The sequence below is a fragment of the Alternaria rosae genome (genome assembly GCF_020736505.1).
Source record: "Alternaria rosae strain MPI-PUGE-AT-0040 chromosome Unknown BKA58scaffold_12, whole genome shotgun sequence".
In the NCBI taxonomy this organism is placed as follows: Eukaryota; Fungi; Ascomycota; class Dothideomycetes; order Pleosporales; family Pleosporaceae; genus Alternaria; species Alternaria rosae.
The window spans coordinates 684,330-710,224 of NW_025763581.1; the positions used below are offsets into that span (position 1 = coordinate 684,330).

At 52.0% G+C, this 25,895-nt stretch overlaps 10 protein-coding genes across 10 annotated transcripts; 4 read left to right on the forward strand and 6 right to left on the reverse strand.

Moving 5' to 3' along the window:
* Nucleotides 1–1,583: 1,583 nt before the first annotated feature.
* On the forward strand, nt 1,584–2,577 carry BKA58DRAFT_450033 (uncharacterized protein; the record flags this gene model as incomplete). Its single annotated transcript, XM_046174335.1, has 2 exons — nt 1,584–1,839; nt 1,897–2,577. The coding sequence occupies 2 exons, from the start codon at nt 1,584–1,586 to the stop codon at nt 2,199–2,201; spliced, it is 561 nt and encodes a 186-aa protein (XP_046020655.1). The 3' UTR covers nt 2,202–2,577.
* On the reverse strand, nt 2,578–5,145 carry BKA58DRAFT_59565 (uncharacterized protein). Its single transcript, XM_046175596.1, has one exon. The coding sequence runs from the start codon at nt 4,738–4,740 to the stop codon at nt 2,830–2,832; it is 1,911 nt and encodes a 636-aa protein (XP_046020656.1). The 5' UTR covers nt 4,741–5,145; the 3' UTR covers nt 2,578–2,829.
* Nucleotides 5,128–6,611, forward strand: BKA58DRAFT_394216 (uncharacterized protein). Its single transcript, XM_046171174.1, has 4 exons — nt 5,128–5,256; nt 5,306–5,487; nt 5,538–6,274; nt 6,324–6,611. The coding sequence occupies exons 1-3, from the start codon at nt 5,173–5,175 to the stop codon at nt 6,136–6,138; spliced, it is 867 nt and encodes a 288-aa protein (XP_046020657.1). The 5' UTR covers nt 5,128–5,172; the 3' UTR covers nt 6,139–6,274; nt 6,324–6,611.
* A 707-nt stretch (nt 6,612–7,318) lies between these two features.
* Nucleotides 7,319–9,494, reverse strand: BKA58DRAFT_450037 (uncharacterized protein; the record flags this gene model as incomplete). The annotated part of the gene is made up of 3 exons (XM_046174336.1): nt 9,243–9,494; nt 7,799–9,187; nt 7,319–7,744 (listed from the first exon to the last, which is right to left on the reverse strand). Exons 1-3 carry the CDS (start codon nt 9,306–9,308, stop codon nt 7,319–7,321), a joined length of 1,881 nt encoding a protein of 626 aa, XP_046020658.1. The 5' UTR covers nt 9,309–9,494.
* Nucleotides 9,495–12,458: 2,964 nt separating this feature from the next.
* Nucleotides 12,459–13,799, forward strand: BKA58DRAFT_297580 (heterokaryon incompatibility protein-domain-containing protein; the record flags this gene model as incomplete). The annotated part of the gene is made up of 2 exons (XM_046166894.1): nt 12,459–12,823; nt 12,872–13,799. Coding segments are annotated over 2 exons (1,293 nt in total), but the record flags the coding sequence as incomplete, so codon positions are not given.
* Nucleotides 13,800–14,430: 631 nt separating this feature from the next.
* BKA58DRAFT_450055 (cytochrome P450) lies at nt 14,431–16,034 on the reverse strand. The gene is made up of 4 exons (XM_046174337.1): nt 16,012–16,034; nt 15,322–15,960; nt 14,916–15,272; nt 14,431–14,853 (listed from the first exon to the last, which is right to left on the reverse strand). Exons 1-4 carry the CDS (start codon nt 16,012–16,014, stop codon nt 14,644–14,646), a joined length of 1,209 nt encoding a protein of 402 aa, XP_046020660.1. The 5' UTR covers nt 16,015–16,034; the 3' UTR covers nt 14,431–14,643.
* Nucleotides 16,035–16,883: 849 nt separating this feature from the next.
* BKA58DRAFT_424726 (uncharacterized protein) lies at nt 16,884–18,013 on the reverse strand. The gene is made up of 3 exons (XM_046172902.1): nt 17,803–18,013; nt 17,522–17,738; nt 16,884–17,281 (listed from the first exon to the last, which is right to left on the reverse strand). Exons 2-3 carry the CDS (start codon nt 17,542–17,544, stop codon nt 16,954–16,956), a joined length of 351 nt encoding a protein of 116 aa, XP_046020661.1. The 5' UTR covers nt 17,545–17,738; nt 17,803–18,013; the 3' UTR covers nt 16,884–16,953.
* Nucleotides 18,014–18,342: 329 nt separating this feature from the next.
* Nucleotides 18,343–19,556, reverse strand: BKA58DRAFT_59631 (uncharacterized protein). Its single transcript, XM_046175597.1, has one exon. It carries the CDS (start codon nt 19,354–19,356, stop codon nt 18,388–18,390), a length of 969 nt encoding a protein of 322 aa, XP_046020662.1. The 5' UTR covers nt 19,357–19,556; the 3' UTR covers nt 18,343–18,387.
* Nucleotides 19,557–19,739: 183 nt separating this feature from the next.
* Nucleotides 19,740–21,326, reverse strand: BKA58DRAFT_324932 (zinc-finger of mitochondrial splicing suppressor 51-domain-containing protein; the record flags this gene model as incomplete). The annotated part of the gene is made up of 2 exons (XM_046167985.1): nt 19,740–20,455; nt 20,504–21,326. 2 exons carry the CDS (start codon nt 21,324–21,326, stop codon nt 19,740–19,742), a joined length of 1,539 nt encoding a protein of 512 aa, XP_046020663.1.
* A 703-nt stretch (nt 21,327–22,029) lies between these two features.
* Nucleotides 22,030–24,771, forward strand: BKA58DRAFT_59639 (glycoside hydrolase family 95 protein-like protein). Its single transcript, XM_046175598.1, has 2 exons — nt 22,030–22,500; nt 22,550–24,771. The coding sequence occupies exons 1-2, from the start codon at nt 22,273–22,275 to the stop codon at nt 24,743–24,745; spliced, it is 2,424 nt and encodes an 807-aa protein (XP_046020664.1). The 5' UTR covers nt 22,030–22,272; the 3' UTR covers nt 24,746–24,771.
* The last annotated feature ends 1,124 nt before the right edge of the window (nt 24,772–25,895 follow it).

Consider the following 25,895-nt stretch of genomic DNA (forward strand, 5'->3'; position numbering starts at 1 on the left):
TCGTGAATATGTCTTTGTCTATGGCGATTCTGGTATCCATGTGACTCCTGTGGCGTCCAATTCGTATCGTCCAGCTCGCCTTAGTAAGTACGGTATATTCAAGCGTTTCAGAACAGCGGCTTCTGCTTCTGCTTTGTTCACTTGAAATATCATCAGGGTATGCTCCATGGACGACGTCGATGCGCAGGTTGAGCTACAGGAACAGAAGGATGTGCAGGGGACGGATGCGGAGTCTTCCAGTTCTCCTCACACTTCAGGCGCCCTGAAAGATACCGTCGCTGATGGGAACACCTGGGCAGCGCTAGTATCCTGGCATGCATACGAGGGACGTTGTAAACCGGGTCTGCACGACCCATCAGTTGTGCATGCAGATGCACTTTGACCAGACCAAAAGCCCTGTGTGATGGGTTTATCGCAGCATCGGACGCCGAGATTACCTGCCGCTTCTCAACCTAGGCGGTGAAGAGTGTGGGACTTGTAAGTCTTTACTGCACAGAAGAAAGCAAGCCAAAAATCTATAGTATCTTTCCCAATCATCAGATTCGCCAAACGAGGCATGCGTGTCTTGCGTGACCCACCTTTTCTTGAGGGCTATCGGGACCAAAGCTTTGACACAGCCTCTTCAACCTAGTGTCTCATGTATTATAAGAATCGAGGCTCATTGATTAGGCGCAGCATGTTGTCATATAATGCTTTGTGTATCGCTTCACGTGTTGAGGCATCGCTACTAAACTTAAAGCCAAGCATCAGCAGATTGATAGGCGCGGAAGCGACACGATTTTCACTGCCGCTCGGCGTTTCAGCCTTTCCTCAGCTGCCTCTCAGCTCGTTTCTAGCGCTCATAGCCCGTTTTTCGATCCCTCTCAGCTCTTTCTTGGCGGTCTCTCAGCTCGTCCTTGGTTTTCCTCTGACCGATTACTTGTTCGTCACTTCGTTGCCACGGCTTATTCTTAGCACAAACGCGGGTTTACCAAGAACAGCCAGTGTATACTCTCTGCTGGGACTTACCTTGCGAAAAGTGTTCGTAACGTTTCTAGACTTCAGCCACAGTGAACTCTGCTTAATGAACTCGAAGGCAATCCTGCTGCCTGCTTCGCGGAATTGTCAGGCACCTCCGGCACGATCCGATCGAACGAATCACATCTGATATCCCGACTCGATGTGTCATATAATTTGCACAGGTGTATCAGTTTAGCATCTCGGCCGCTTAGCTGAGGCACTCTGCAAGGTTGAATGTGAAGCTGTATGAGTGTGGTCGAGTTGAGGTTACGAAACAAGCTACTTTGATAATTTGCTCAACTATTGGTGACAGCTCACCGTGTGCGAAGGGGCTTAGCGATTTTGAGGAAGACGCGAAGATATACGAGTTACGAATTCTAGGTCGGGATTTCAGTCTGCCAACGTCTGTGCGTAGAGAGTTTGGTGGAAGCCACAAGTAAGCCCAAAGAACCAGGTAGAGCAGAACAAGGCAGCCGATTGCACAAACCAGTCTATAAGTACACTGTAGACGGGCGTATGGCGAACTGAACAGTCCCTCAAAGGTCTCTCTGTCTCCAGCCTACACCATTTTTTGCTCCTTCATGATGTTTTTCGCCCGCTTCATCCTCGCTTCCTTGACTATTGCAACCGCTGCCGCGAACCTTCACTTCCACTCACCGAACCCGCATGCTTTCGGTAAACGTCAGGAGTATCAGCCACCCGTCAACCAATGTGGTATCGGAGACACATGCGAAGCCTCTTGCGGTACTGGGTACCTGCTTTGTAGTGATCCTGATACCTTCCTCTGCTACAACCCAGACATGCAAGAGACATGCTGCGAAGCGGGCTCAAGTGCTTCATGTAAGTGATTTACCAAGAGTTTGCCTCATGTGTTTCTCCACTCACACATCTGCCCAGGGGGCTGTCCCAATGGCGATTACTGTCTGATTGATGGCTGGTGCTGCCCTCAAGGTCTGGACCCTCAGGCATGCGCTTTGTCCTTGAGCGTCAGCTTGCCCGCCACCTTCGTCGGCCCTACCGCTACAATTTCTCTCTCAAACATGACCTCTCCTATCACCACACCGACTGCAGCATCGACATCTGTATCGGCGTTGGTATCGACATCGCTTCCTGAATTTACGGGCGCCGCTAGCCCAAACACCTTTGCAGGAGGACACGGTCTGCTGTATACTGTTCTTCTTCTTTTCGGCGGCCTATTTTAGGCTGCCGATTGTACTTGTGGCTAGTCAAAGGCGCCGATAGCACTCTATGGTCCCAGAAGACGGCTTCCAGTCTGGGATTTCGGTACCTCTCCGTAATGGACTGTCTCTGCCAGGGGCAGAACATACATACAAACCTCTCCTTAGCCTTAGCTCTTCGTTTTTAGCTGTCGTTTTGGTATCTGCTAACTGAATAAATCGAGTTCCCTATAATTATACATGTGTTGTGATGTTGCGTTTTGTGCAGTACTCCCTTTCGACACCTGCATGACTTAAGAAGATACAATGTCGGTCTTTACCTAATGTTGCACCAAACGTGTTCACCTAAATGGTTCGCAAAAGTAACAGACCATTCTATATCAGTACATAAGTCATCGTGGAAGTCTATGTAAGACAGGGGTGTCTTTTGGCTATCCAAGGAGCAGTCTGCTCCGATATAAAAGAAAGGGGATGAAGCATCTACCAAAAGACCTAGACTGTTTTGCCGCGCATAGAGCTGAGACACATGCACACCTCGACATCCGTGGGCCGCCATCAAAAATCGGGGTTGCTGCTGGCGTACATCTGCATTGTTTATCGTGGGAAAAGTGTGCCGAGCCTGGTCGGTATGTTTCCAACATTCACCAATAGACTATACCAATAGAGCTGCATTTGACGGTCGTTGTCCTCTGGCATATCGCAGCGCATGGGCTGGGTCAGGAGTGGGGATATCCTGCTGTTCGGGAATTGGAAGCTCGAGGAGAGGTTGCGCACACTCGGCATCGTCCGCTTCAAGCTTCACTACGATCTTCAGTTGGCCTGTTTCAGGCTCTCTGTCTACCCAACACTTCCCGTTTAATATGCTATCATCCGTGTTTACGGTCTTGGGCTTCTTGCCTGTGGTATTGACAAGTTTAAACGGGCTGGAATAGACGCAGTAGTAGTCGACCGGTTTAACAGGCCGTCGAAGACGACCGTCGAATTCAGGATCGCGATGGAACTTCGCAACTAGAGATGTAATGTTGCCGCCATGGAGGAGATTTGCAGCACCGAAAAGTCCAACAGGCTCTTCTGCCAGTATGCTCGGGTGCTTGTGCAGGTAGACGATAAGGTAAATGCTCTCGACGACGAGTATGGCAAGGATAAGGAGCATGGCGATTGCCACAGGCTCCACGACATGCAGTCTGTTCTCAGGGATATGCAACACGCCCTCCCGCTGGATAGGCTGCGCCAAGCCTGGATAGAAGTGATCCAGGCAAAGCATTACATAGACCGCTGGATACACAGTGCTCGCAGCCTTAATCAGACTCTCTGATGTGAACTTCAAATTCCTGCTCTCGACGTACCCAGCCACCAACTCTCCGAGGCGGTCAGGCGCATTGACCGTACTTCCGATGTTTATGGATTGTACGCTCATCACACCCTGTTCAAACTGCTGACGTTTGAGATCGGGCAGTTCCTGGACCCGCCGAGAGGTTGCAGAAAAAGAAGGCGTTTCTGTCACTTCGCCGGCGAGGTCTGTACGTCTGATGATGCCTACTGTGCCATTGACAGACCAGTACGATGGAATGCAGGATATCAAGGCCGGGTCTTGCATATCGCCAGTCGAAATGACGGGAACGGAGAAGAGCACCACACGTGTGCGACCAGCGACGTCGGGACAGTCCTGCTGCGTGAAAGCTCCAAGGTAGTAAGAGTTCCTATTACCGATTGCGATGTCTCCGAAGATGGCGCAATTGCGATCCGTAGCCGAGAAAGCTAGGAGTGCTATGTTCTCCGTCTCGGTCTTTGTAGTGAACTCTGCATCGCTTATGATTTCGCAATCGAGAGAAAGTTGAGACGTAGTTACAGGCAAAGAGACAGTGTAGTTGTGAAAGCCTTGCACAGGTGCGATGCTCGGAAGAGGAAAGCTACCCTCAGTTCCAGAAGGATAGGGAGCGGCGTAGACCCAGGAAGCAGAGACCACGTCAAAGAGACGACCATAGTCGAGGATGGTAATGTCGGTAGTGGTGTCAAGGATTGAGAGTAGATCGAATTTTGCGTTGGTCGCAGACAGCTCTTCTCCTTCGATGAAGAGACCTCCAACCAGCGGTACTAGCGCAATTGATACCACGAAGGAAAACAGCATACAGAGGCCCAGGAAGGTGTGTTTGTTCTTTACGGCTTTGAACCATGCCACAATGCTGAATGATGTACGGTAATCAAGATATATAGACTTTTGTATCGTGGTAGGCGAGGCGAGTGAAGACTTGTGTAGTTCCATGAACGGCGTTTCAACAACGAGAGCTGAGACGACAGCTTCACGAAAGAGGCGGTAGAGCGTAAGAACGATGACTGGTAGCGTTGTCCATAGCAGAGGTTGACCGCGATCAAGAGCGCCTTGCACGCTGAAAACTGCTGAGCTGGACCCTCGGAATCCAACGTTCATGAAACCCGTGCGTGCGTTCGAAAGTACCCATAGAGTCGCGATTGTGCTAATGATGCTGACCTCTGCGGATAGGAGCAGAGCCACGATTCCGGGACGAAGGACGATAGATCGCCATTGAGCTCGTTTGGGTTTCATTGCGAGAGTACCTAGGTATGCGCAGCGTGCACATTCGACGTTCTGTAGGGGTTGACCGAAGTCAACGAGTCGCAAGCTTCATGTTATGGGAGCAGGCGGTGTGGGCTGAGATGTCGATGGCTCCACTGCCTACCATGATACCGCCTGCACGCGCAAGCTGACTACACGTGCCACACATCTTGAGGTAGTCTGGTACTGACCTTCGCTAAATCAATCCTGTTGGCTGCTAGTATCTCAGCTCGCGGCCAAGGCTCGTATTCGCTAGTCGTCAGAAGCGAGCCTGGATCTCATCAGCCACGAGCTGCAGCTCGAGCCTCAAGACGCGTCCTCGCGCAAGACCTGAGCAATAATAAGAATGGCGTGAGCTCTTGGTAGCAAGAAAAAGCAAGCTATCCTGGTGTGCGTCGTGGAAGATGGCGGCTTTCCTGCTCGATGATATCTGCTGATGAGATCGATAAAAGCGAGAGATCTGTCACTACAGCTTATCTAAACAAACTCGCCTCTCAGACACCTGTTGTGAGGTCCCACTTCCGATATGGTCATCGCCGTTCTGATAGCTCTCTCGGCCCTGGCCGCAGCCCAAGAGTCAAACTTCATCAACGATCCCACAGACTGCCTCAACACAGTTGTTACCTTGAGCAGCTGCACAACGATGCTTCAGAATGCTCAAACTTGTTTTGATACCGATAACTCGAATTCACAGGCAGGCTGCTACTGTCAACAGAGCGTATTGGACTACATTGCAGGGTGAGTAGCCTACGCAGGTTGCGGCTTGATAATGGACTAACAAGATTCAGCTGCCATCAGCAGATGTGGGACTGCTTCCCCACTTCAGCTATCGACAACATGTTCTTGGGAACTACCGGGCTCTACCATGATTGGTCCACGATATGTGAAGAAGTATTCACATTTTCGCCAACAACCATGATGGTCACAAAGCCACCTGCATTCGACCAGGAGTTGTGTCTCAGCATCGCAATGGAGTGCGAAAGTCTGACAGTGTCCATGACGTCGTGCAATTCGGCGTATAGCACGGCAGATGCAGATCTCAGCAACTGTCTCTGCAATGACGACATGCTATATTATGGATCGCGATGCGACATCGATTTTAACGAAAGATGTCTGAGAAGGACCTGGGATCCAACGGCTGTTTACTCGAACAAAGTATGCGGGGGCACGACCCGGACGGGACCGATAAGTCAGCAGTCTCTTATTTCGAGCAGCACAGCCTCACAACTGGTACCAACTAGCTCGTATGTTCCCCCGGTGCCCTCATTGACTGCGGAAACTGGGGTTGTGCCAACAGCGGCGACAGGCAATGGTATGGCTCGGCGGGGAATAGGTAAAGGACTTTCCGGCGGAGGCTTCGCATTAATTGTTGCAGTATCCTTGGCCTAGGGTGTTGAACACGGCGTATACGTATGCATCGTAGCTTCGTTAGGAAACATATGTGGCGTTGTCATTGCGGAGGACTTTGAAAAAATTGGGACGTGTAATGTCTGCGACTTTGACCCCGGGCTGCGTCCTGATCTTAGCTTGAATGTTAGTTGTGCTATGAGGCGACTGAAGGAGCCAATACCTAGTCGCTATTCCCGGCATCGCATGTCGCCATTGCCCGCAGCTTATCGACTGCATATTACCGTATTGACAATGGATATGGCCTACGATCATATAAATGCTCGTGATGAGGCCTGTGCTGGGTGTGTCCGCTTCCGAGATGGCAATATTATGCAGCGAAAGCGGATGCCAGCTCGTCGAGCGGGCATGAGACGCTGAAGGCGATTTCATGACATACTATTGCCTGTTCGAGGGAGACAATAGTAAGCGGAATGCCAGCCAAAGGAAGCGTTGCGGGTGGGTGTTCAGCTGGTGGCGAGAAGAGGGTCGCACGTGTTCACGGGAGTCTGTCGCGTTCGGGCACGTGGCAGGATCGGCGGGTTGCTGGAATGGGAACCCCGACAGGCGCGCCGCGCGTGCATCCAACGCTGCACACCATACCACCATACCTGGATATGATCCCATGCGTCGCTCACGCACTGGGCTCTCGAATTGACGTCGCAAAAACCCTTGCCGAGCACCTCAAAACGCGCATTGGAGGCCCATTGACCATCCAGGCGGCTCGCGGACCAGAACGACGTCACATCCTCACCATCATGGCTGAGACAAACAGGTACGGCGATTAGATCGCAGGAGAAACTGCCGGAGATACGCAACGACTTCCGGCCATGTCCGACTCACTTAGGCTGCCATCCCCTGAACGGTCGAGGTTCTCCGGCTTCCTCTCTACATGGGTGTCGCTGCCCTAGATGCGACACCTCCATTCCTCAGCTTCCACGACGAAGGCGACATCTGATGGTCAGCGGGCTGTTACCAGTACTAAATGCGCTACTGTATGTCGCATCACCAGCCCCGAATATGATCAAGCTGACGCATGTCTACAGCAGCCCATCGGCACACGAGACCCATCGTCGTATCCCGCGGTTCACCTTCCAGAGTCCCGATACACCCTACACAGTCGCAAATCGCATACGTTACGCTAGCGATACAATGTAAGCATTGGACTGAATACACGTTGGCATCAAGCCCAGAATCCGCCTGCGTGGAGGCCTTCGATTGTGCCTCTAAACCCAACGACCTCCCCAGCGTCTATGCCCAGCGCCTTTGGGCTCATGAACTCATCGGTAACCTCCCCAGGATCGTAAGCCTCGCCATACTTGAACTGCAGCGCCAGTTCATTGCCCATGTCGCCGTACAGCTTGGTCACCGTCTCCATACTGAGTTCAGTGAAGACACAGCTCTTGCCAGTGACTTCTGACCACACATCGACCATCTCCTGGTATGTCATTTTCTCCAGCGCGACGTTCGCGTATCTACCATAAGCCTTGTGGCCAGTAGCAAGGACTTGGCGGACCCAGATGCCGGGGTTGACGTTCATGTCGCCAGCTATGAGAACTTTGGCATCGGGCTTTGTGGGCATCGCTTGGATGTATTGACCAGTGCCGGGCTTCATCGAATGTCAGTCAAATGCGTTATATACCATGCACTGAGCCAGACTCACGTATTCAAAGGGCTTGCAGAGCGGGAAGAAAGCCATGTTCTGCGGATAGTATCCAAAGTACAGGTAAGTCGTGATGGCAGCAAGTTGCGGCAACTCGGCTTTGATGCGCGCGTCCACATTCGCCTTGTAGTCCATGTGTGGCGCTTCCATCTTGCCCCAGAACCGACGCTTCGCGTTTGGACAAGTCGACCAAATGTAGTGTTCGACCGACCGTGTGGCCGCGGCAGCCCGAGCGAGGTTCATGCTATGTCGCTCTTCGATCTCGCCACATTCGTGCTGGCTTTTGCCCTGGAAGAGCGCTTCCCACCAATTCGTGACCGCAAACACGGCGTTTGCGCCATCGAAGGCGGCTCGCAATGATGTCTCGTCTTCGAAATCGGCCTTGACAACCTCCAATCCCTCCGCTGCGAGCTTCTTCGCCGCATCACTGTCTGGGTTTCGGGTGATCGCTCTGACCGTCCATCCAGGCGTCTTCTTCATGATGTTGACTACTCCACCACCTTGACTTCCTGTCGCGCCTGTCACAGCGATGATCTTGTTGCCCTGGTTCGGCCAGTCGTGAATTGTACCGGGCAAACCGCTCTTCTCTCCGTGCACAATAGCAAACCATGGCTCGAAGACAGCCTCACTACGCTTCGAGAAAGCTCCATTCTTGTAGCCTGGGTGTCCCCATTCCACCAGTCTGTCGTGCGCTATCTCGACAACTTGCCCTGTCCTCTGGTTCTTCTCGTCATCAAGAAATAGATCGTAGCCAGCGAAGAGGGTCGATTGCAGCATCATGTGTTCGGGGTGAAAGGCTTTGCTGAAGCCAGGCATGACTGGAGTTTCGATCGGACCGAGCATCAAACAGTTGATGGAGATGTTATCTTTGGCCAGCAGAACAGGACCGCTTGTCTTGGTCCACATTGCTGTGGCTGCTTCGGCCGAGCAATACTCTGGAAAGCTATGGCATGGATACATGCCCAGCATGCTTCCTGTGATAATGATCTTGCCACCTTTGCCCCCTGAGTTGTGACGCATGTAGTGTGTTGCCAGCGTCGTGCCATACATTCGTCCTTTCACCACGACATCTGTACAGCTTGTATCTGGTTCTGGAGGCAAGTCGTCGATGGGCGCATCGCGGCGATTGAGGTTGAACACGGATCCACGATCAGGGAAGCCCGCGTTCGCGATCAGAACGTCCAGGCGACCCCATTTGTTCCATGTGGTCTGGAAGAGATTGGTTTGCGAGGAATACGAGCTGACGTCGCATTGGACAAAGATGACCGAATCTCCTGTCGCATCAATCGATGAGGCGACTTGTTTGCCTTCGCTTTCACGTCGACCACAGATTGCGACACGGTAGCCTCTTGCCTGTAACCGGGCTGCTAGCCAGGAACCAATTCCACTCTAATGGAATCTGTCAGCAAGCTCAGATCAACTGCGGTAATGCGATGTGACGAACCGTGCCACCGGTAATGATGGCGACCTTCCGCTCATCCTGGGAAATGGAACCCATGGTGTCGAACATCAGTATCGGATGATAGTTTGTGGCAGATTTGGGAACGTTGATGCATTATATCTAACAGGGAGCGGCTCGTCTGGCTACGTTCTTGGCTATATGCATGCGCGATACTTTCCATCTGGGTTCAGTACCGGGGCACGATGCTCTCCACTTTGCGCCTAGAGTAGCTACTCCTCATGCTTTAAAAAGGAGTACTTGCTTGTTACTAGCATTTTTCCGAGCCGTTGTGCGGAGAATTCGGCAGCTGCAGGAGTTGGCCCGACTAACGCTTACATTACCGTCAAGCCTAGACTTTCGCGGGAGTCGGCATCCACGGACTCCATATATCGCCTCCGTACGAGTCCAGATGCGCAATCTTCATTCAACTTGCAGGGACTAGTCTTCGGGCATCTTGCGACAATTGAGTTCTTATGAGCTCGCCGGATACAGCCTGCTTGACTGTCGCAAAATCGTACTGAAGGCTGCAAACAGCCGTAGTCGACGTTGCGATTCGCCCGCAACCGCGCAAGATTGGCATTGCGGCGCGGTTCCCAACAGTTACCGAATAGCGAGTGGGGGCACGCTAGGTGTAATGCCTCGAGCCACTCAAATGTGACCTTCACATAGCAATATACAGGGAACACAATCCTTCGCATACAAGAGGATCGCACGCCAAGGCTGTCCCCGTAACAGCATTCATGGAGGGGCAGTCCCTTGCGGTATTCGCCAGAAAGATACTATCCGATAGTCAGCAAGCAAGCTCGAGATATCGGATATGCGTCGCAGTTTGAATTGCATACACAATCAAAATGTTGTTGTTAGAAGTGTACGAACAAGCTTGCCACCGTTTTCTCTCAAGTGCCGCTCTCGATTCATGGAACCTAGGCCCCCGCGGGATCGCGACTAACTGACAGGACTCCTACTGCGTATTCGCAACATGTAGTGGCGGAGTCTGCGATATCAATCGCATTGGGCGTTAGGATATCTCATGCCGGTGTTGGTTGTCGGTCGTTGGTCGTCAGCCGCCAATCATTGGATCGATGTTAGATCGTTTGTCCTGACGATTCTGATCTCAGATGACGGCTAGGAAGCACTTTCTCCAGGATGCTCTGTGGTCGATTCTGTGCATTGGAAAAGCTTTACATAACTTCCTTTTGATCGTACATTCGCCGTTGTCGGGTCGGGCTGCACCAGTTTCGAGCCCTCACGCCTCTCGGACTTTCACGCCACAATCTCACTACGCGATTCCATCTCAATGACCGGTACGATTCCAATCGAAAATGGGCAACATTTCGGTATCCTCGTGGCATCCTCCACATCTATCTTGATGGTCATGGTTGCTGTGGGTCTGCGACCAGTAGCCTAAAGAATCGCAAACCAAATTAATTACAGTGATTATTGCCTCTTGCTGCCTTAGTAGGTTAAACCTAAATAGCGAAATAATTGTGCACTAATATATCTACTAGGTATGTAACACTTCACTGCACGCCTGCTGCATTTCGCTGGTCACATATGGCGGCTTTGGCCTCCATACCACGGACATTTTTCAGCGCTTTGGACCTAACGCGGCAACATTCTTGAAGGTAAGACCAGTGACCGTCCTCTCGCATTTCCAAGCTATGACATGTTATGCTATAGAGAATCATGTCTTTTGCAATGCTGTGGAATGCGACCGTGTGCTTCAGCAAAATGTCGGTTCTTTCAACGTACACGGCACTGATACTAATGGTTTCCATGGTTTAATAGGCTCGTATCCTCAGCGCTGTGATCATGACCTGGAATGTCGCCGACGTTATCGCTGCACTCGCGATATGCCGGCCACTGGCGAAGAACTGCCCGGGATGTGTAGCAGTCAGCCAAACTTCTACTTCGCAATGGTTGCCATCAACCTCATCTCAGATGCCGTAATTATATTACTACCAACCCCATACTTGCACTAGTTGTGTCTAGCGTAGGGTAGGAAGTTAGCTGCGATAGCTCTCCTTAGCATTAGAGTAGGGTGAGTACGCGCTTCCGCCTAAGTGATTTACCTTAATCTATACTAACATGTCGTGCAGAACCTGGACCGTTACTATATAGCGCCAAACGCTTCTTCCTGGTCTAGACTTTATGGACATGACATACACCGATGTGCTCGCCACCATCCTCTCCGGCCTCAAGTCCGCCGTAGCCATCGTCCTGGCGTGCATTCCTCTCATGCGCCCATTGTTCGGCTATTCAAAGAGCGCCACGCGATTCAGTTTCGACTACGATGGCAGCAAGAGGACTAGTCTCTTCTCAAAGAAAGGAAGCAGAAGACATGACGATCCGACGGCTACGTTCTCGGAGATGGTGGACAATAATGATGCTTCGTCACAGATGAAACTGCAGCCTATTAAGACTTGTAAGGTCGTGCGCGTTTCTTCGGTTTATAAACTTGACAGGGAGCGGGTAGCGAATGATTCGGATCACGCTATTACAGTTGAAAGGAGGTGGGAAGTTCAAAGGGACTAGCTCGGGCGCTGCTGTGCGCAACAACCGTCTCCTTGAATTTCGGATCGAAAGTCGTGACTTGTCGCCAGATGATTGATCTATTTATGTTTTACTAGTATAAGCCGATCACGATAGGCTGCAGTTTGATACATCATGTTGGCACGTGTGCTTACCGACTCACGCTGCAAGATGATGTCATGCGGGGCACGTAAAGACTTGTTGAACAACAGTTTTCTTTACCTATACCAAATCCTCCTACAAGCTTTCACGTAGCCCCAACGAATGGCTCCGAGCACACCAAACGGCTTGTACTGCGAGCCATGTCTTCATTTCTTACATGGTGTGATGACTGTAACCCATAACTCTTATAACCAGTTCAGTTTCAAACACCACGATGATCCTGTGTCATTTCGTGGAGCGATGCAGCTACCATGTGCGATATGCGGTCTAGCATGGGGCTATGCCCGCGAGCAGCCAATTGAGTCTGACTGGGCGCAAGGACCGCTGGAAGGACTTTGTAGCTACAACACCAGCAGCAACACCTATATCCTTTCTTTCCTTACCTGTGACCGAGAGCACAAGAGCGAGAAGTGGAGTGCGAACTTGCGAGTTGTGCCATACCCACGTTAGTATGATTCTGACAACAACGTTCAGCTGCTAAAGATACGTGCAGTACCTACGACTATCACAGTTGCAGAGAGTCTATCACCAAACACCCTTTCCGACGACACATTCAACTTCATTATCGAAAAATACAATCATTGCTGCAAAAACCATGAAGAATGCGATGATCCACCGCGTGGCAATGCCTCTGCGTATCCTTCTCGACTTCTCGACGTTGGTACTGATCAGCGCGGGGCAGTTGTACTGCGTAACACCAATGAGTTCTGCGATGAGAAATATGCTTGCCTGTCTCACTGCTGGGGGACAGTACGACCATTGACGCTTAATGCGAAAACGTTACCCTTGCTAAGCAAGGGCGTTGGTGTGAGCATACTCCCAAAGACATTCCAGGACGCTGTGATCGTGACTCGTAGACTTCGTCTACAATACCTCTGGATAGACTCACTGTATTTAAACAATGAATAGCGCTGTTGCGCAAAGACTGATAGCTACAGATGCATCCTCCAGGACGATAAAGACGATTGGGCAACGGAATCTCGAAGAATGGGAGACATCTATGCGCACGCGGCTTGCACGATTGCAGCCACTTCTTCAAACGACAACAGTGACGGCCTTTTCTTCGCAAGGAGTCCACTGACCGTCCTGCCACGACGTATACATTTCGATTCCGGCTGGCACACCCCGTGGCTGGTGGGTGCTGGAGTTCAGTTATTGGGCACTTATGTGTGCGACGCCTTGGGAATGGTTAACAGATGCATAGAAGATGGGCCGCTGAACAAAAGAGCTTGGGTAAGCCAGGAAAGACAGCTAACCACTCGAGTTTTGCACTTCACTAGCACGCAAGTCTTTTGGGAGTGCTTGACGGACACAGCATGTGAAACGTATCCTAAAAGCATTCCAACATGGCAAAAAGGACCCGATCTAGACGACGCGACTCTCCTCAAAAGAGAAATGTCGGACCTCAGACATAAAGGCAAAAAGGATTCAAGTATAGAGAGAATCCCCTCTGTCTTATCCCGAGGGTTGACACACTCCACATACAAAGCTTGGTTGTTATTCCGACGTCGGTATTCAGGATGCGCACTTACATATCCCACGGATAAGCTTGTAGCTATCCAAGGCATAGCGAACCGAATTAGCCAGATGACAGGCGACAATTTCGTTGAAGGAATTTGGCAGGGCCACCTTATCGAGGAACTCTGCTGGTGGGAAAAGAAGTCCGAAGAAAGGTCTACGAACTTGAGTGCACCTACCTGGAGCTGGGCTTGTAGCAATCTCGAAACGAACCCTAGCTTTCTGTTCCAATTTCATGGAGAGCACTCAGGTCGACATACAGAAGCGGAACTTATCGACCTTGACACAAAAGCCGGGGCCTCGGACAAAGCGGACAAAGCTGCGTTAAAACTCAGTTGCAAGCTGTTACGCGCAATCTTCACGCCTGCCACAACGTTCGAACGTCTAGACAATGGTTCTACCGGGACGCTGGAGCTAGTCGATCAAGGAAGCATGTTAGAATGCAGAACTCCCCCAAGAGTGGCGAACCCAAATCTAGCGATTAATATAGACAGCTCTTATGTTGGGACGTCACGCAAACAGAACGGATACATCGTTATCCTCCAACGATGTTTTCACGATCAAAGGCTGCGAGATCTTCTTGAACCGGGCACGGAATGTAGCACAATTCCGGAAGAGTTTCAAAAGAGCGGGTTGTTCACGGACGGCGGTGGTCTTGAAGCCCTTTTCATCCAAACCCGCAATGGAACTAGAGACGAATTTGAGAGACTTGGTTTCATTCGCTGCAACCACGTGTCTACAGTCACTATGATGTACAAAGCGCATCTTAAGGCAGAAAAGACGGCTATCACGCTTGTCTAAGCAGGACTACGTGCACGGCGTGAAAGCTAGAGATTTCCTTTAGTTTAATGAACACTTCTAACACGTTGCATACCGCTTGTAAGCATATTAGATTTTTGACGGTAGCTACACGTCTCCTGTGCTATCTTGCAATACTTCAATTAGATAGAACAAACTTTATTATGATATTAATCAGCTAGCTGTGTCTGGACCCAACAGCAGCGTGTTCATGAGTACTTAAGCAACAAATCTCCCACGCAGAATCGTCTAGCACACGACACATTGTAGAGGGAAACTTTCGAGGTAGGAAACAAATCTAGTCGGCTGCAGCTCGCATAACAGACACCTTATTACCGTTCCACAGCTAGAACTTCGACACTACCGACGGTATACCACAGCCTGATCAACATTTTCAAAGCTTTGCAGGATCGTTGACAGCGTCCTCTATCCTGACGCGAGTTTCCCCATCATAGACCCTTAATGCCTCACGTGCTTCCGCAGCCTCGTCCAATAGCAGCTTCCTGATCGCGTCCGAGCGAGGCATAAATCGCACACGGAAAGGCTCTGGCCTCATGTTCTCGCTGTCGGTGTAGGCAAAGATATCCAAATCAACTTCGTTACGCTGTCGCGATACATCAGCGGCGCAAACATCGACGGTTTGGATGGACGTATCGAGACACTTACATCCTCGTCAACACCCGGCAGAATATCAAAAGCCCAAATCATGCGCGCAAGAGAGTAAAGCAGACCTTGTTCAGCAAGCGGCTGACCGCTGCACTGCCTGCGCCCCCACCCGAAGGGATTCATGCCGTACTTGTTCGGATAAGGTTGTTTCGCGCTGCCTCCGCCTTCGAGAAACCTCTCCGGCATGAATCTGTCCGGATCGGGAAAGTCGCGCGGGTGTCTGTGGATCGCCCACATGTTGCCTGTGAAGTTGGTACCGGCGGGGAAGTGGTAGCCTTTGTAATCGAAATCGATGGTGTTAGCGTGAGGGATACCTGCTAGTATAGTCACGGTTCTCCATCGCAGCGTTTCCTTGACCTGTGGCGTGTGAGCTATAAGTCTGATGTTTGTCATCCTTGCAACTTACCACTGCAGTCAAGTATGGAAGCGCATTTGAATCGATATCATCCCAATTTGGAGAGCGATCATGTCCGACGACTGCATCGAACTCAGCGTGAACTTTCTCTTGTACTTCCGGAAAGCGCGCCATCGCCAGGATGCACGATAGCATAGTGCTACTGGTCGTGTCTACCCCACCACCAATCAGATTGCCCATAAGACTTGCAACTTCGAGGTCTGTCATGTGACTACCTTGTTGAGACGCCATAACATGTTTCCCAAAGTTGTGTTCCTTCGCTTCGGCGCCTTCCTGCGTAAGCAAATAGAAGTAGCGCGACAGTATACCAGCACCTAGTCGCATCTGGCTCGGTAGCGCGTAGAGCCAAGCAGGCAAGTGTATCAGAAACGGAACGGCCTCCATGAGATAGATACCAGGGACGATATAATTGACAGCTTCCATCAACTTGAGAGCTTGTTGAGCAACGTAGTCGTTCTTACGATCGATGCGTCGACCCCAGCCGACGATCGAGGTGATTGATACAGAGTAGCGCTCGATGGAGAGCTCGAAGTCGTGCGGCTCAAGCAGGAAGTCGCGGATCAAGATTGCGGACTCTTGCGCCTGGAATATACGATATTTGCGTACGGCTTGAGAGCCAACGGCCATGTGCTACGCTATTAGCTTTTCCTACAGCAACAGACCCAAGCCAAGGTCACATACCATAAGCTTCCGGTGTTTTCTCCATCGATCGCCGTATGGCAATGTCGTTTGGTTCGTGTTCGTCGCGTTGATTGCATCACCCATGGCGATGATTTTGGGTCTGCTCGAGAAGATGTCTGATCTCTTCTCGAGCAAGTCACTCGCGACCCATGCATCGCTCAAGATGATGCGCGGTTGCCGTCCGATCCAGAGAGTCATCATGGGTGAATTGTAATGCTGGGCCCATTTCTCCCATGTAAGCCATGGCTTGTACGAAGGCGTTTGGAAGTGGTTCCCGAAGATGGGGAATGGGAATGGACCTGGAGGGAGATAACGGCGACGCCATAGCATGTGGATGTAGTCAGCGATCAAGACGATGAAGGCGACGAAGAGAACAACAGCAAGCATCGGGAGCATTTTTGAGACGGAACTTTTGCCCTGATTATAAGAGTAATTCATGGACAAAGGTATCGCAGTTGCTACAATTTATAAGCTCCAGAGGTCGATAGCCTAATTAGTCGAACCAACAATGCATCCCTTAGGAAAGCTGGAGACTATCCCAACCAAGCCAAGAAAATCCTGACATCCATGTCAGATGTCATGTGCAACCTTGGAAGCCTTGCTGTCGTATGGATGTGCGGGGGCAGCAAGGAGAGGTGCGGGGAAGTGAGTATGTGGGGTCGGGCCGATGAGCTAGCCAGGAGATGGGCGCGTGGGATACTCACTGCTTCCCCAACAATGTCACCGTACTGTAATTTCCTTTCGTTAAAACGCTGGTTTCGCATGCGATGCAAACATGTTAGCTGAAGAGCCTTGCGCTGGATTCAGTGGATACACCGCCCTCTTTGTAGCCTTCGCAGAGCCTGAATCCACTCTCTACCTAATGTCGCTATCATGCTCTCGTGCAGAGGCTTCTAACTTCCTCTTTATTCCCATCTTCGTTCGCCACTCTTCACGCCGGAACTATTGTCTCCGCTCCTTGCGCGCTTCTGAGCGACGGTGAACGGCTTCATCTTTGGAGTCGGAGAAGCTGGCAGAGCGGCGATGGATATCATGTGCGCACTTCTGCCGATGTCGATGCGCGAGTTCCCAGAGACGGTATTCCTTTTGTAGCCCTTCTTTCTCATCGAGACGCTGTTGTATTACGGCACGCTGGGCTATGTATTCGCATGCGCATCGTCCGGCAGACTGGAGAGCTTCGGAGAAGTCGTTGAAAATACTGACGATGATGCTATCATCTTGCAATCTTCTTCCACCTGACGCTAATCTCCTTTCTAGAGGCACAGTATGCCTAATCGGGTTCTTCAAATTTGACATCAGGGGCGGTATCTTTCACTGTTCCTGCTGCTCAGCAGTAAACACCCGAAGAGGAGAACGCAAGACTGGGGCCGGCGGCGAAGGCGCTCTTCCCGGGATGCGCCTTTTCTTGAACTTCGGCGGCTCACATGGATCAGCCTGACGCTTTTGTATCTTTACTATCCTTCTTTTTCCACCGGCATCTGCTGCCGATGTCGATATATATCGAACGAACCCAGGCAACTCCGTTTCTCCCATTTGGCGAATGTTCGAGCGCCGCAGTCCGAGCACAGCGGCAGTGAGTCTTTTGATCCCTCCACGGTCTGCACATCTGATCTCGAAAGCTGGAGCGCTTCCATGTTTGCTTGGTGTCGCTGTGGGAGAAAAACTTTGAAAAGACGATTGTAGGATGCGATTAGTGACTTGCGCAAGGCGCGCATTAGGTGCGGGATCTGGTATCGCGACTGGGGAGTTAGTGTTGGGGTGGATGGAAGGTGCAGTCGCGAGGATTCGTACAATCTGGGGATTGGGCGGTTGCGGCCTAGCTGAGTGGTACTTTGGCTCGGGCAGTGACGATAGGAAGCTTGCGGTCGACATCGCGATGTTCGAGTCCAACAGGCGTTGATAGGATAGTCAGGACGTTACACAGTTACAGTGTATCAGAGAAGAGGCAGAAGAAGCGATGCACTTCAGCTTTTGTAGCTGTAGGCAGCAGCAGTAGCAGAACCAAACTGAATGCGGATCAACTTGTAATCGCGATGTCGAAGTTTAGTAGCCGTCCTCTGGTCCTTCAATCCAGAAGCGGGGTGAACCACTCGCGTACTACCACACTCCAATTGGATGTTCTGCGCGTGCGAAAGGCATTCACAATTGCTTCAAAATGTTGGATTACAGCATACCCAACTCAGGACATGTACATTACAGCGAGCGCCAGTACCGCCTGCCCGTGCCGGAACCAACAAACAATGCGCTACTTGTACCACGGAAACCCGCATTATAACCTGTAGTTGACTAACCGCAAAGAATACCGGAAAGCTTCTTTTCATTGATGACGACGGCAACTAAACCTCGAGGTAATGCGCTACCCACCACCGCAGTGTCTCAAGAAGGCGGACCCTGCCACGGTGCTCTCGTCCAGTCCTCGTAGTCATTATCATCCCTACCGTCCCAGTAATCTTCTTCGTCGGGATCGTAATCGTCAAAGTCATCGAAGTAGTCACGAGCTGGTGGCTTGTAATTCATACTGTTCAAAATGTTGTTCTGCTCATCCGTCCATGGCGCCAATGCCTTGTGCTGGCCGTGAGGCTGATAGTCCGGTGCGTGCGTGGACGCGACCCGCGCTTTTGTCGCGTCGCGGTAAAGGTCGCGCCACACGTATGCGCGATGGGAGCCGAGATTGTAGTGGATCTCCCGCAGACATCGGACATCACCAGCGCAGTATTTGATGATAGCGTCTGGGATCGGACGTTCGTTAAAGACTTCGTAGGTCCCGCCTTGTTGAGGATTGAACAGCCGTTCGCCCTGTTCCTTCGCTTCCTTCCATTCTTTGAGATCCTGCCCCACGCCAAACCACATGATCATGTTTTTCTCGACGCACTTGGACAATCCGCTGAGGTGTTTCCTAGATGTCGTAGTTTCTCTTGTTGCGCTTTCCATGAGCTGTATGTCGTCTATACCCTGCAGGGCGATACCGTAGTGCGCGAATAGTGCGTCGGAGTCGTTGCGAACATCGAAGAAGACCTTGATTATATCTTTGTCCTCTAAGATGTCCTTGAGTGTAGTTCTCGATTCGGTTCCTGGGGTCGTAAACGCCTGAGCGACCAGGACGTGGATGTCGATAAGGTAGACACTCTGCACGGGCATACCAATATCGACCATCAAGGTGAAGATGGAAATTGAGCCGTGGCGAGACAAGTTCACGCCTTCGAGATAGATGTAAATGGCTGGCTGGTAGAGAAGGCTAGAGAAGTCATCATCTTCCCGATCATTGTGAATTCTCACTAGCCAGTCTACCAGGCTGGCGACGGACTCTGCGGTATCGACGACCTTGGTTTCAACTCTTCGTGGCATGGTGAGCAACCTGGTATGGTGTTAATGATCGGTCCGAATTACAGTTGAGACCCAGAGTAAGTGACAATGTTAGATCACAAGCTCAAAATGTGGTGAGATTGCAGTAAAAGTGGGATGTGTTGTGCGACGCTGACCCGACACACATCCTGTGCCGCGCGCGGGGTACGTGATACAGTCGTTGTACCATTGGATGGCGTGCAGTCCTCCAAATAAACCTTGCATGACTGCGCTGCGCGATACCTCGAATCAAAGGCGAACGATACTGCCTCAGGATGGGTACGATTCGTTGGTGAGGATTAGCAGCACGTATCCATCCACAAGGGCCGCAGGGAGCGCGGTATACAATACTGTACATATATTCACATACGAAGCTGGGCGCGTAATCACGCCGTACGATCGCTATGTACCTCCTCGTTATCCTCCTTTTTCGTAGTCTCATACCTCTTACCACGGAAAGAGTACACACCCCAGTTACTGCACGTAACGTCATGCGGGTCCAGATCATTAAGATCCCATCTCAGACTCCTGAACAAGTTCTCGCCCGGCTCGAGCAACATGTCCATTTCATTTCCGAACCTATTCTTGAGGAAGTCGACATCCTGCTGCATGTCCCACGGACTGTATCCTGTCGCGATGATAGGCACCTTGGTCTCAAGAAGGAGCGGTAGCGTCTCCTCCCATTCGTGCGCGGAAGCCGGGTTGCCGAAACCGGGATGGAATACGACAAAGCAGTCGAAGTAGGGGTCGTAGGGATAGAAATATCCCGTCTTATGGATGTTGTGGTAGTACTCGACGAAGGTACTAATCTTCAAAGAGTTACTGATGCGGTCCTCGACAACAGCGCCGAACGGGTTTAGGGGCGTGCGCTCAGGGAGGGGCAGTTCCTTTTCGCGGTTCGCCATGCTCTCGGGCCCGATGAAGTTGAGGGAGAATTGGACGCGGTGGAAGAGGTAGGACAGTTGCATCCAGGTTTCGCGGGGGAGCGAGGATTCTGCGCGGGCGCCAAGGATGAAGAGGCGGACGGAGGGGGGTGCGAGGCGCGCGTTCTTCCAGGTGTCCCCGCCGCCGGTTCGGGGTGGGTGGAGCGTGTGGCGGAGGGCTGGGTTATGTTAGTATCATCGAAGTTGTACGAGTGATGGGAACGTACCGCTGAAGCTCTTCAAACCCTCGGGCGTCATGCGCCCGTTCTTCCGGATGTTGTAGGGACTCAGCTCGTTCAAGACACTCGCGATCGTGATTGGGTATGTCAGCAGCTTTGTCGCCTGGCGCATCTCACGGTCCTCGTTCAGCGCATCAAAGTCGCGCGTGTACATGTATGTGTCCCAGCTCGTCATGTTGACCAGAATCTCCTCCATCTGGGGCTCCGCGAACTGGAACTCCTTGAAGAAGCGCCCGCTTCTCAGATCGTGATCGTCCTCGTTGATCTGCTTCAAGACGTCGCACACTTCCAGATGCGCCTCGTAATCGTCGGCCCAATGCTCTTCGCAGCAGTATACCGGTATGCCACAGTCTGGGCACTCGAAATCGACGTGGGCGGGCGGAGCACCCGTCTCAGAGGACTTGCGAGCCTCAAGGTCCATCGGGTTGTTCGCCGGACGCGTCGGCTGATGTGAGGGGTGTGGGCAGTAAGCATGTTGACGCATGAAGGCAGCACGCTTCCGTATTTCAGGTATTGGTGAGCCCGAGAAGGAATTGAAGAGGTTGTCCTCAGTCAGGACCAGCTTCCGCCGGTGGCCTTCGGGATCAATGTATTCATACGGCTCGAATGGCTTCTCGAAAGCCCGCGTCGGCGTCGTGGAGAGGCTGCGCTTGGGCAGGGCAAGCTTTGGCGGCGCTGCACTTTTGGTCGAGTGATTGCGTTGCGACGAGACCTTGGGCGCGAGCGGGCGGAGGCCTTGCGACGGCCGTAATTGAGACCGTGGCGTCTTTAGCGCCGAGAGACACTGTCTGCAGGTGTACGGCGTCCTCATCTTGGGTTGTCGACTCGCAATTGGTGTTGGCGGGCTGCTGCCATATCGTGACATGAGGGTCCGCGAATGTTAGCGCGGTCCCGGCCAATCCAAACGCCGATTGGCTGCCTGCCTCGACGAAGACATCATCACCCGCCCATTCGCAGTCGACACATGAGTCGCTCTACCACAACATCACGGCGCTTTGATGTTGCTCGTTGCTCCAGCACGGTCTCACTAAGATGCTTTGGCGATACATGTCATCTTTACCATGGCCGTCAGCGACGCGCCATCGATCCCGACTCGGGTCCACTTGAAGAAGCATTCCACAAAGCTACTTTTCTCCAAGGCTGCGCAAACGCCTTGTTCCGCTCTTTTGCATTGCAGTCGAAACCAGCATTGCCTCGAGCTACTCGAACTCCTATCTCTTGGCAAGTGACGGGAGCTTTGCACCACCAACCTTCGAATGTACTCGTATAATACACGTCATTGTACCTCACAAGCTCTCGGCCAAGAGCACAAGGACCTAAGTGCACTGACTGTGCTTGCTTCTATCAACCACAAGTGACAAGACATGAGCGGTAATGTCCCGAGAGAGTATTAATTCTTCCCCAGGCTCGTCCATCATAATTCTCAATTATGCCTCTGGCGGACTTAGATCCCGACGTAGCCAACCTATCAGCGATGCACAATACTTGGTTCAATGCTCGGCCTCTTTTGCGCGACAGTTGCTAGTTCTGGATCCCCAAATATACCACCGGAAGAACAACTCCATGAACGTCGTCCACGGAGGATCTTTATAGCGATCGTCCTCCGCACATGCCTTACTTCCCCGCAACTAACCCCGGAAAAGATCGAAGCCCGCTGCACAACGTCACAGGGATCGTCAACATACAATAAAACCACAGCGGCGCCTGTATTGCAATTATGATCAAGTCCGCTCCGAACTAGTTTGTTAAAACCGAGAATGCAGTTATTGCAGATTGGATCGCTTCTAGCGATCAGTGGGTTGGTTGACTATTCAAACGCGAAATCACTATGGTCGACGGTCCCCGCGAACGGTAGCGACATCATTCGTACTACTTATCCTCTTGGGAATGGACGTCTTGGTGCCATGCCAATTGGCCCACCCGGTGCTGAGACACTCACCCTGAACTTGGATACATTGTGGTCAGGAGGTCCTTTCAATGCATCGGTAAGCTATGCTGACTCTATTCTGACACTCAATCTAACCCATTAGATAGAACTACACAGGCGGTAACCCGAAGTCTTCCATAGCAGCAGCATTACCGAGTATTCGGGACTGGATCTTCACCAATGGAACGGGAAACGTGACGGAACTGCTGGGCTTAGACGCCTCGTATGGCTCGTACCAAGTGCTAGGAAACTTGAGTGTGTCCATGCCGTCAATAGCAGGTGCCGATGTTACCGACTATACGCGGACATTGAACCTGAGCAGCGGCATCCACACTACGGCATTCAGCGTGAACGGTAGCCTCGTGGAGACTGAAGCATTCTGCTCTTTTCCAGATCAAGTCTGTGTCTATTCGGTTCGCTCGTCGGGTGAGCTGCCAGCGCTGGAAGTGAGACTCGACAATGCACTCATTGAGCCGGAGCTGCGTAATGTTACATGCGTTGGTGGTAATGCGACAAGTTCAGGGCATCTAAGAATGAGCGCCCTAACCCAGCTTGGTCCACCGGAGGGCATGCGATACGACGCGATTGCACGAGTGGCATCCGGCACTGTTGTCAGAGCCGCATGTGATGGTGACGCCAATTCTCTGATGGTATCATCGCGCAACGGCACAAACAGCGTCACGATAGTGGTAGGCGCTGAATCCAGCTACGACGCAAAGAAAGGAACAGCGGAATACGATTACTCCTTCCGTGGCGAAGATCCAGGCCCAGTCGTTGAGGCCACAACTCTTGCCGCTGCCGCGAGACCGTTATCGGATCTACAAGAGCGCCACATGAACGACTTTAGTTCCCTCACTGACCTCTTCACACTGTCTCTTCCCGATCCTTTCAACTCATCTCAAGTACCCACATCCGAGCTCGTCGCACGTTATAACGCCAACAGTACAGCCGGCGACCCATACCTCGAGAGCCTGCTCTTCGATTATTCACGATATCTCTTCATCGCCAGCTCGCGACCAGGCTCCCTTCCCCCGAACCTTCAAGGAAGATGGGCCGAAAGCCTCCAACCCGATTGGTCGGCAGACTACCACTCCAACATCAACATCCAGATGAACCACTGGACCGCCGACCAGACGGGTTTGACTGATCTTCAATCACCGCTTTGGAACTATATGTCTGATAACTGGGTTCCGCGCGGCAGCGAGACCGCCGAACTGCTATACGGCGCACCTGGATGGGTAGTTCACAACGAGATGAACATTTTCGGCCACACGGGAATGAAGAGCGGAGCTGAATGGGCGAACTATCCGCTTTCCGCAGCTTGGATGATGCAGCATGTCTTCGACCATTGGGACTACTCGCGCGACGAGGCGTGGTTGCGCAATCAGGGCTACCCACTGATGAAGGGCGTTGCGCAATTCTGGCTCAGCCAGCTACAAGAAGATGTATTCAACAATGACGGATCGCTGGTCGTAAACCCATGCAACAGCCCTGAGCACGGTCCTACGACTTTCGGATGCGCACACTATCAGCAACTCATTCACCAGGTTTTTGATGCCATCCTTTCCACTGCTACAACCGTCAACGAAACTGACAGCGCATTTGTCAACAACATTACCGGTTCGCTCCAGCGGCTCGACAAAGGTTTCGCGATCGGTACCTGGGGCCAAATCAAAGAGTGGAAGCTACCCGAAGAGCCATACGGATTAGAGTTCATCAACGACACCCACCGCCACCTTTCAGAACTAGTCGGCTGGTACCCCGGTTACTCGATCTCTTCCTTCCTCGACGGCTATACCGATACCGCAGTCCAAGACGCCGTTCGCCAGAAGTTGTACAGCCGCGGCAACGGCAACGGCGAGGCACTCAACCAAGCAAATGCCGGATGGGCGAAGGTTTGGCGCGCCGCTTGCTGGGCTCGCCTTAACGAAACGGACGAATCGTATTACGAGCTCAGATATGCGATTGAACAGAACTTCGCTGGTAATGGGTTGAGTATGTATGATGGAGACAGGATTCCGTTTCAGATTGACGCAAATTTTGGGTTTGGGGGCGCGGTTTTGAGTATGCTTGTTATGGATATGCCACTGGCCGCAGGTGATGCACGTAAGAAGACTGTAATATTGGCCCCAGCTATTCCGAAGAGTTGGGGTGGTGGAAGCGTAAAGGGTTTGCGGTTGAGGGGCGGCGGGGTTGTCGGGTTTGGGTGGAATGAGGATGGTGTGGTTGGGGAGTTGGAGATTGATGGGAAGCTTGAGGGAGTGAGGATTGTGGATAAGGAGGGAAAGGTGCTTGTAGAGTAGGATGTAGGATCTTGGAAGGGCATGAATGGTGAATGGACCCTGACCCTGATCTTCATATTCCGGAAGAGGATGTGCTGCAGCATTTCCAATCGTAAGCGTACGATACTAATGGTACAAACCAAGACCTCTTCGGAGCAGAAACTGTAGGGATTATGACATGGCGATGCGCACGATCAGATGATGTTGACAGCTGCACGCGGCGTGGGCAGAGGGCTCACGGTCCAGGTGTCGCTAGCGCGCCCACTTCGCGCCCACATCCCGAGACCTACACGAAGGCGGACGCGCCGCTCCAACCATTCAACAGTGCCCAATCGCGACTGTAGTCTTTGAAATGTCGCCCGTCGCAGCACAAATCATCGCATATTCGGACCAGCCACCGCTATGTGGCCCCAATATCAGCTCTCGGCACCGGGCACTCCCCCATAGCATGGTGTAAGCACGATGTGCCAGACGCCGCACGCTCGCGACCGACAAGATACACCCGATGGGAGCTGTCGAATGGACGCGCAACAGATAAAAAGACATACGGACGAAGCGAGAGGCATAGATACGTGCCCATACCGGAGACTTGTTGTGGAGTGCAGGCTGTTGCGAGTGCTTTTGCATGGGCCTTGTCAAAGACGACCGGTACACATAGGCGGCAGCAGAGCTGAACTAGGCGGATACATTCCACGGACCTCACGCCGCGCTTTACGATGTACTGCGCATAGCCTCGTCATTCCTAGGCTCCTGAGGGTAATGCGAATGGAAATGATGCATTCATGGATGGCTCCTGAGGTGCGCGCTCTCGAGGTGCTTCAAAAGCTATGTACTTGTGTCATATACATCGATGGACGGCTCGGATCGCGGAAGCATTCAGGGACGAGGAAGCATCTCAGTCGCACAGCAGTACCGGTATACCGATTGATAGATCTCATGGTCCAGCCTTCTTGATCTTGGTCTAGTCCCAACCGCCTCTTTACCCGCTCCCGTGCTGACATGCAGTGGCGCTGCTTACGCATCGCTTGCGCTGTGTGACCTAGGGGTCGAAGACCAGAGGAGGCTTTTGGAGACTTTCCTCTTCCGATCTGCTCGCGTAGGCTGTGGCAGCGATGCGCATGACATAAGAAGGTGTGCCACGCATGCCTGCTCTCGCAGCCACATTTTCGTC

Coding starts and splice junctions, on each gene's coding strand:
- BKA58DRAFT_424726 (XM_046172902.1), bottom strand. CDS start 17,544: ATGGGAGAAACGGAGTTGCCTGG. Junction 17,282..17,521: donor GGAGAAACGGAGTTGCCTGG/GTTCGTTCGATA, acceptor GAACCCGATTAG/GCATACTGTGCCTCTAGAAA.
- BKA58DRAFT_59565 (XM_046175596.1), bottom strand. CDS start 4,740: ATGAAACCCAAACGAGCTCAATGGCGATCTATCGTCCTTCGTCCCGGA.
- BKA58DRAFT_450055 (XM_046174337.1), bottom strand. Junction 15,273..15,321: donor TTCCATACTTGACTGCAGTG/GTAAGTTGCAAG, acceptor CACACGCCACAG/GTCAAGGAAACGCTGCGATG. Junction 14,854..14,915: donor TGCCGGGTGTTGACGAGGAT/GTAAGTGTCTCG, acceptor GTATCGCGACAG/CGTAACGAAGTTGATTTGGA.
- BKA58DRAFT_59631 (XM_046175597.1), bottom strand. CDS start 19,356: ATGCCACGAAGAGTTGAAACCAAGGTCGTCGATACCGCAGAGTCCGTC.
- BKA58DRAFT_394216 (XM_046171174.1), top strand. CDS start 5,173: ATGATATCTGCTGATGAGATCGATAAAAGCGAGAGATCTGTCACTACA. Junction 5,257..5,305: donor TCGCCTCTCAGACACCTGTT/GTGAGGTCCCAC, acceptor ATAGCTCTCTCG/GCCCTGGCCGCAGCCCAAGA. Junction 5,488..5,537: donor GTATTGGACTACATTGCAGG/GTGAGTAGCCTA, acceptor AACAAGATTCAG/CTGCCATCAGCAGATGTGGG.
- BKA58DRAFT_59639 (XM_046175598.1), top strand. CDS start 22,273: ATGCAGTTATTGCAGATTGGATCGCTTCTAGCGATCAGTGGGTTGGTT. Junction 22,501..22,549: donor GAGGTCCTTTCAATGCATCG/GTAAGCTATGCT, acceptor CCCATTAGATAG/AACTACACAGGCGGTAACCC.